This window comes from Pholcus phalangioides, unplaced genomic scaffold (genome assembly GCF_987345545.1).
Source record: "Pholcus phalangioides strain wild (caught in Gottingen) unplaced genomic scaffold, Ppha-v1.0 ptg000022l_1, whole genome shotgun sequence".
Taxonomy (NCBI): Eukaryota; Metazoa; Arthropoda; class Arachnida; order Araneae; family Pholcidae; genus Pholcus; species Pholcus phalangioides.
This window is the reverse complement of record NW_028301615.1, coordinates 36,743,306-36,752,533: the sequence shown is the minus strand read 5'-3', so window position 1 is coordinate 36,752,533 and position 9,228 is coordinate 36,743,306. Positions and strand designations below refer to the sequence as shown.

Genomic DNA, 9,228 nt, shown 5'->3' with positions numbered 1-9,228 from the left:
TTTCAGGCGGAGCTGTTTGCGCTGCTCACAGCTATGCAACAGGCAAGCGCTAGCAAGAAAGAAACACACATTCTTTCTGATTCACTTTCTTCATTATATGCGGTTCTAGACCCCCTATCACGCCACATGATGGCTCGGAAAATTAGAGACCTGTTACTGCCAAATAGACATATCTATATCTCGTGGATCAAAGCGCATAGTGAAAATACTGGGAATGAAGCAGCTGATCGGTTAGCCAAAAGAGCGACCGAAAGACCAGAAACAGATTTCTCCATCCTTCTTCCAAAGTCGTGGGCGATGAAGAAGTTGCAAAATGATCTGTTACAGAAATGGCAATCGCGATGGTCAAATGACACGAAAACAGGTCGTAAGATATATGAAGTTCTCCCAAAAGTTAAATGCTCTAGTTATGGCTGGTCTAGAGAGGCTATTTTATTTTTTTCAGAGCATGGCCCCTTCCCCTCCTATCTTCATCGTTTTCATAAGAGTAGGTTTTCAAGCATGTGTAAATGTGGAGGGGAGGGAACCGTCTTTCACTATGCTACGGCATGCGAGTATACCAAGGACTTTCATTTTGGCTCTACTACGCCACAGAATTACACCACTTGGAAGAAACAGTTACTGAGAAAACACTCCAGAATCGAAAGAATTAAGCGCCTTATTAGATACGTCATTTCAAACGAAGACAAATTAACAGTCACGAAACAGTGCCAAAGTACGAATGTTTCAGCTCCCTCACAAGCTGATAACAACCCTTCATCAGACTCAGACTATGATCCTCTGGCATGAAATGCGATATTTTGGGATTGTCTCACGGTGTCTTTGTGCGCGACTTCTGATAGACAATGAAGTTCCCTGATTCCCGTTGCTGTCAATGGACAATGTCGCCTGTCTTGCATATATTATATATATATGAGTGTTTATATGCTTGTATATATATGTTTATGTATCTTATATATGTGTGTCTATAGTTATTTGTGGGCCCCCTTCGTGGCCTGCTGGCGACGTGCGTATGCACCTGCCCATGTAACCTCAACTTTTTGTCTTCTTATCCGCTGGTGGTCTTTGGGTGCTTAGTGCTCCGGATATTGCATCGCTCTTCCACCATGGCCCAAACCCTCTGGGTGACCAGCTTATATCCCCTATGGGGACAGAGCGGGGGCCATGGTCGGTTTCGGGGGGGGGGACAGACCACTCTGCTGTAAACGGCGTCGAATGGTACGCGCAGACACTGGATGATGCGGTACAGACTGAATGTGCTGTGCTATGGTTCGTGATGTGGCTGAGCGATCCGTCACTGCCATACGCCTGTCATCACGTGAAGTGGTGCACTGAGGTGGATGCGATCGAACACGTCGGTCCGTCGTACCCTCCTGCATCCAACGATCACATATCCGCATTACAGTTGTTTGGTTTCGTCCAACACGACTACCGATTTCCCTGAAAGATAATCCACAATCTCGGTAGGCCACTATCCTTCCTCTGTCGAACTCGGATACTTGATCAAAAGATGATCGCTGTTTTCTACGAGGCGTAATTGATCGTTTTTTTGAAAAAACCACAAGAAAAACACAATTGCCGTACTTCAAATCGTCGAAATCTCCGAGCCTTAAATAGCGCTTTGAAGTGGCGCCACAGGCGCGCGTGATGTGCGTCTGCGCTGAAATTCTAATCATTTGCATATCTCACCTCCGCTAATGCATGTTGTAAATTTCATATTATTTGCATGCTTCCTTCAGGGTGTTGCATTTACGGTGGCCAGCAGTGTAGTTTGAATTATTTTACTCCCTGGTTCTGCCCAATTTTTTAATCAATATTGTATATACTGTGAATCCCATATTGTTATTTTCATTTAGTCGAAATTGCCATTAGTTCTGGAATTATTTCTCGAATTCGGGCGCTGAACCGGAAGGGGCGCCCAATTTACCCTTTATACCTGTTTCTTCTGCATTGCCAAAGGGCTCCAAAATGCCAGTTCGCCCGGGTGACAAAGTATCTAGTTGCGACTCTGGGACGACCTAGGTTTTTGAAGCAATGAATATTCAAAAGTCTCGTCCTATACGCGAGTAAATGCGTTATAGTGTTTTAGCCTGGTAACTATACTGATACAATTTGAACTCCATGTCGAAATATTGTAGTTCTTGCTGCCATCTATCCACAAATTAGAGAACGTCATTAATGAATCCCAAACAGAAAAATAGGACTCATACTGGCATCTGTTATTTTGAATGCAAACTAAAAACTCTGAACTAGTATTATTTCTAAACCATAGATGGCAGCAAACTCAGAGTATAGGACATTGTTTTACCACTGGTCAGAGCCGCCCGAATATTTACGTCAATAAACATGGCGGCTCGCAAGTTTGATTTGCAGGCAGGTGCTGACGAAATATTTTTGATGACATTGCTGGTGCTAGATACCATCGATGTAACAAACTCGCCCCAAGAAGCGCCAGTTGGGAAAAAACTTGCCAATGGATGTCCAAATGACCGACAAATACAAAATAATCTATATACACGGAGTTTGTATACGTTACTGATGTAAATGTGGTCGGTCTTGACTTACCCTAGTGTCTACCGAAAGCTGCACGGCTTTGACATGTACAATTGCATAGTGTTTCAAAATGTTTCCTGATGGAGGGCTTACTGTCATCTAGTTTACAAGAATGAAACCAGCTGCGAGTTGTATTTATCTTTTTTTTATGAATATTAGATGGCAGCAGCTGTTCCACAATTAAAGTATATATCAAATGAAACAGGCGCAAGGGAAAATATTATGTAGTTTCCTTTTTGCTTAATAGATGGCAGCAAAACTTCATTATCAAGCATATTTTTCATTGTGTTATTCGACTATTTTTGAAGGAAAGAGTGAGAATCCGTTGTATTTGTAAAAAATGTCCATCTTATCAGCTGGAAGAAGGAAAAAAAATGTTAGATTAGATTGTCAACATGAATCATCATGGGAGGGGGGAATTGTCCAAGATAAGTAGACACGTCTCCTTATCTTGAAGGATCTGGCAACGGGGTGTGGGCGAATTGCAATGTTGACAGTCTCACGAGGTGATACGTTTCCCTTCCTGTTGTTGTTGTTGTGTTGATTAGAAAAGTTGAAAGTAAAGGGCAATTATTATTATTAATAATAATAAATAGCGCGTTGGTTATTATTACACATGAGTGAATAGCGTTGCGTGTGTGTGCCATCTATCATGGGTCTATTGCCGCTCGAATACACTGACTGCTTGACGGACAGTCCCCATTACCGCGAAAATTTGAGGTCACATGAAAAGGAGCTCGACCGGATGAGCCAAGCCATCAAGGGTCTCATCAAGGAAGTCAAGGATCTGCTCACAAACTGGAGAAGTAAGTCTCGATGATAACCACACGCGGCGCCCTATTCCGCGGGTTGTTTTCAATTATAATTTCGGGGGCGTCTACCCATACATAGGTCACGTAAAGGGGGTCAGCACTCATGACTCATCAGGTGCGGATCCGGGGCGATGTGATGGGAGGGGCGAATTGTGAATTGTTTGAGTGTCCTGTATTTTACGGGACAGACATTATTCGGCTCTTGGGGGGGAGGGCAGAATTGATCGCCCCGCCCCCGATGTGTACCTATGCGAAGACCGACATCTTCAGCTACGAACGGGGCCCGTCTTAAGAGCACTTTGGGCCCCCGGACCAAGTGATTTTTCTGAGGCCCTGCCAGTGGCGGATTACCGCACAGGCGCATGAGGCGCGCGCCTGGGGCCTCGGCAGAGCGGGGGGCCTCCAAATAGTTGTGTGCTTCATCCTACATATGAATTTACATGCGCATCAACAAATCTCTTGAACTAAGTACAGTATCTGCTCTCCCTTTTTTTTTTTTTAACCGCAATTTTTTTTTTTTTTTTAATGTGTACTGTACGTATAAGATTATGTTAGAAAAACGGGAACTGAAAGAAAAGAACAATTTACAAGACGCAGCTCTCAAGGGCCAGTTCTTCCCCGACAAAGAAAGAAGAGACATTGTAAAGCGATCATTCAGGGAGGGTCATTTTCAAACAGTATTTCCCTAAGGGCACAAGCAGGAGGAGGGGTGAGAACAGCAGGTCCTAATGTCTGTCCGAAATGAAAATTGGAGTGAAGGCATAAACAGATGTCTCATTCATAGCCCCCACAAGGGGTGGGCTGGCAAGGCTCCAGCCCTGGGGCCCCGGGACGATTTTCATTATTTTTGTTTTTTAACGCTATAAATCCATCATAAAAGGGCCCGCGAAAGTCTGGTCGGGGGGACCCCCGCAAAAGATTCCAGCCTAGGGCCCTAGTCCAGGATGTGGGGGCCATGGTCTCATTCCACAGTATTAAATGCTTTTATGGGCGCCGATAATACGACAGCTTTGGTGTAAGCTTTTGTATACAGTATAATGGATGGCAAGATGGCTATCGGCAAGCGGCGACTTCGACAGGAAGAGACACTCCTACTAATTAAAATGAATGTAGTAGAGCTCATTGTGATTTTGTCTCCCACTTGTTTGAATGAAATACTATAAGCTGGTTCAAACAACATATACATTTGCAATCTATGACTGGAACCATACCACCATATGACAAAAAAAAAAGTGGGGTTTGAAATGAATGCTGAATCACGTGATTTTTCTGTTTCTCTTTTAACACTCCCTCCTCGTCTGTTCAAGGGGGTTTCTTTTCCTTCTTTCTAAAAAAAGAGCTACATTTTTGGATTGGTCAAGGAGGCTTGGGTAGACAACATCTTTGTGTCAGACCGAAAAGTGTTTATTGTTAATGTAATTGTAATGTGTGTTATTGTAATGAAAAAAATTTTCATGCCGATCCTCAAGATTTCCTTTAGGATATAGATTGCAGAATCTCCAAAAATAACGGTAAGCAAAACTAAAAATATATAAATTATCTGATAAATTTTTATTTGAGCATTTCAATTCAACTACAGTAGTCTCTCGAGAATTCGGTCGTGCTCTAATCCAGCACGTCCAGTAGTCCAGGATATTTAGGTGGTGTGGTGTCATTTTTCTCCTGATGCCCTAACCCCTTAACACGTTCTAATATTTCTTAATTGCCGATCAAGTCCTGACTATGTCTTTGCACGAAATTTCATATATTATTTCAATGGGTTTCTTCAAAGTTAATCCAGCAATTTCGGTAAAATCTGGCACACCGTGGTCTAATACGTACCGGATTAGCGAGAGTCTACTGCAGAGGTCTTCAACCTTTGAGGCATAGCAGGCCATATTGATACATTTTATAAAGTACGCGGGCCACAATGTTATACTGTGGCATTTTTCGTTATTAAACGAAACGGGGGGGGGGGCATAATATAGAAGATTTTTATTCACTCTGAATACAAATAATACAAATGCAAAGGCCACAACAGGCAGAGTGCCCAACGAGGTGGCTGAAAGAGAAAATAATAATAATTAATATAATAATAGTAAAAATAAAATAGAATAAACAAATAAAAAATAATAATTTCTAAAAAAAATTTTTTAAATAATTTCTTTCATTGACAATAATTTTAATTCATTCTGAAATAATTTCTTTCATTGACAATAATTTTAATTCATTCTGAAATAATTTCTTTCACTGACAATAATTTTAATTCATTCTGAAATAATTTCTTTCATTGACAATAATTTTAATTCATTCTGAAATAATTTCTTTCATTAAATTTAATTCATTCTGTAATAATTTCTTTCATTAAATTTAATTCATTCTGAACTAATTTCTTCCATTAAAAATATAATTCTTATATTTACTCCGATATAATTTCTTCCCTCTATTCCCTCTACTGAAGAAATGTTTTTCTATTAAATATTATCAGTATCTTTGTATCAAATCAAATATATTATATTTGAGATATTATCAAATCTTTATTAATCAGTAATATTAAATTACTAAAACTATGGCGGATCTCCATTTTTGCCGTGTGGCTGAAGGCACCAGGACGGACATCTTAGATTACTAAAAATATGATGCAGAATTTTACTGTGATTTTTTTTTTAATGGGAGTGTGATTATTTTTCATCTAGTACCAGAGAATATCATTACATTTCCTTATCTTATTTTTGTGTTTATGGTTTTGGTGATGCAAAAATAAAAAAAAGTTATGATTTTCATAATATTGTTCATTTTAGTGAACCATCTCGTTCTTATTAGGGCCAAAAGGGTGCAGTGGTGGATAAACGCAAATTTGGGGGGGGGGGCGGTGGTTGTGACCATTTGTTCAATTTTTCAGGACGGTTCTGATTTTTTTTGGAAAAAATTCTGAATTTTCCCCCTTTTTTAAGCAAATTTATTTTCTTGGTTTGTTATTCAGTCAAAAACGTAGAAAACATTTTTTTTCCATTTAATTTTTCTGCTCTCGGGGGGGGGGGGGTGACAGCCCCTACCTTTAATCCGCCCCTGATCCAGATCATGGGGGGGGGGCCTCCAGATCAGGTTGCGCCTGGGGCCTCCCAAAATCATGATCCGCCACTGGGCCCTGCCTGGAATATTAATGAAAAATTCAACTACGTAGAAGTCTTCGGCTGTGAATGAAGCGGGGGGGTAGGCAGATATAGGGCATTATGTCAGAAGTGACTCAAGGCCCCCGTTTATATGTGTTAAGTGATTAAGTAGTAAACTAAATTTTATGTTACTTGAAGCCTAGTTTGCCTAAGAGTATAATTTCTGCCGCATGAAAATGCTGATTGGTTAAAAACCTGAAATTTCGGTCTTTTGACCAATCAGCATTTTCATGCTACAGAAAACTAGGGAAACCTGGCTTAAAGCTTCAGAATGTGTGCAGATGTTTTGGATTGGATTGGATTTTCAATTTATTGGCGCAAGGACCAATTTGGTCAAACTGCGCCAAAGCAAGACATAAAAGTCAGAAAAATGTCCTTCAGTCATGTCAAAAAACTAAAACACATAAAACGGAACATGAAACGTAAAACAATAACCTAAATTGTAAAAACTATAATTTGTCGTATAAACCAATGGCTTTGATGAATTTAAAAATGCGAGATGCATCGCTATTGTCATTTAAAATGTCATGAAGTGAAAGATGACTATGACCAAAAGCGGTCGTAAAATGATGACGATGATGTGAACAAGTAAAAGCATGAACAATGGTCAATGGACTTTGACAATGAGGGCACTCTGGTTGACTCTCTCGTAATAATAAATATGATTGTGTGAGGCGACTGTGTCCTATGCGTAACCGGGCAAGCAGAACTTCCTCCTTTCTGTTAGTTCTGCAGCTCGAACGCCAATGGCCAAGTGTGGGCTTGATGGCATGAAGTTTATTATTTATCTCATGGTTCCAATGATCCTGCCAGCGGTGATGCATCACTTCCCGGAGGATTGAGAAGTGGCAGGGTGCAGATGTTAAGGGGCCGTTTAATGGCCTGCCACTCTTAGAGGTGTCTTTGCTCACTCTCACTGGAGGGAGTTATTTTGATCTTACATGTGGACCTGTTTTGGTGTTTCCCGTTTAGTTGTAATTTCACTGAAATACAGGATGGCAAAGTGGCCAGAGGACACAACCTTCAAGTTTGTTGAAGAATATCTTCATCATGAATTTATTTGTAAACAATTAAGCTAAAGAACAATCAATGTTGGAAAGAGTGGAAGCTATGGAGTATTTCGTCGATGTGGGGTGCGAATTTCGGGAGGTGAAAAAAAATTGATGATTCAAAAAAAATTGGCCACTGGTGTGAAGGATTTATTATATGTTCAAATGTGAAGGAACAGATTTGGAACCTTTCCCACTCATCCAAAACGAATTTGTGGCCATCTATTGGTAAAACTACATAAATACATTAAGAAAAAGCACTGCATTAAATTTAAAAAATCGAATTTCAAATGATTTTTATGTTTAATGAACCCTTAGAATTTCCAACAAATGCCAAGAAGTTACCCACATTGACTGCTTTTTCGCTCGAGTTTGTGAAATTTCTCATGAATTAAGTACATTACTGGTGGTGAGAGCTATAAGCTTTTAAAAAAAGAACTCTCTCTCTCTCCCTCTGAGCAGGCTCTATGCTCATGTGCTAGGCCTCCATAAAAGTTATCTAACGAGCATTCAGTTTTTTCACAATTTCGTCAAAAAATTGGGTCACCATGGTCATGTTCTGTCAAACTCTGATGGTTATGCACTCGATATTTTATTGAATACAATAATGAGAGCATCAATGTATGTGTTTGTGCGCATGTTAGAAATTTCCTGTAGATTATTTAATTTTGGTTGTAAAATCAAAATATGTCTAATAATGGAAGTTTTTTTGCTACACTTTTCAGCATTGTCAAGAGCACAGCGAAGCCTTGCTGCGACTTTAACCAACTTTAGGTTCGATTGTATTGGTTGCAGCCAAACGGATGATGAAATTATCATTGGTAAGTATGAGTGCTGTTGTTAATATTCTGCGTTGCTCGTTAATTTGTATTCAAGTTTCTGCAAGCAATTATTAGTAGAGCCCAGAAGTTCAGGCAAAATGCCGTTTTTGCGTATTTTAAAACTTTTTTGGTAGAAATGCCTTCTTTGAAATTTCCGTGCCATAACTGCCTATTTTAACATAGTTTTAAGTTTATTAGTGAATTTCATAGGCCATAATCTATAAAACTTGAATATTTTGAGCATTGAGAACTTTAAAGGTATCGTTCTTTTTAAAATTTTCTACCTCTCTTAGGTGACACTATTATGTTATAGGACAAGCTCAGTATTAGTTATCATCAGAAAGCCCCCAAAAAAGCCCCATTTAGATGCAAATGAATGATCTGAGGTATTGGTGTTGCCATGCATTAACTTTGCTTTGACCAGATGGCATTAGATGTAAATGATTTTGTTTCAGATCAACAAAACCTGTATTAGAAAAGCAGAAGAAAATTAGAAATTTTTGTTTCTCCACATGCCTCGCTCAGGCACTGGACTGCATTGTATGTATATAGTGGATCAATGATTGTCCCAAGAGGTCATAAATTGACGTCATGGCTCACACATGGCGGGGTGGAAGCAGACGGGGTTCTGGGGCCCATGTTGTTCTGATTTTATTTTTGCACCTATGTTCTGCAAACCACTGTGGCTATTTATTAAACATACATATTTAGTATTCGACTAAATTGACCAGAGTCGCACTCAGAGATGTGACAGATACGGCCACGCAAGGCTCTGCACTTGAAGCAGTCCCGCATACGTGGTAATATAAAAAATATAGCCATGTTTCAACTATAGAAATGG

At 39.8% G+C, this 9,228-nt stretch overlaps 1 protein-coding gene across 1 annotated transcript in view; it reads left to right on the top strand.

The window, feature by feature from the left end:
• The first annotated feature begins 3,016 nt into the window (after positions 1–3,016).
• The window catches only part of LOC149070286 (rho GTPase-activating protein 26-like), a 54,219-nt gene continuing 48,007 nt past the window's right edge, over positions 3,017–9,228 (top strand). Inside the window, exons 1-2 of the mRNA XM_089249913.1 lie at positions 3,017–3,359; positions 8,292–8,387. Coding sequence (XP_089106039.1) covers positions 3,206–3,359; positions 8,292–8,387 — 250 coding nt within the window. The 5' untranslated portion in view covers positions 3,017–3,205. The remainder of the gene's footprint in view (positions 3,360–8,291; positions 8,388–9,228) is intronic.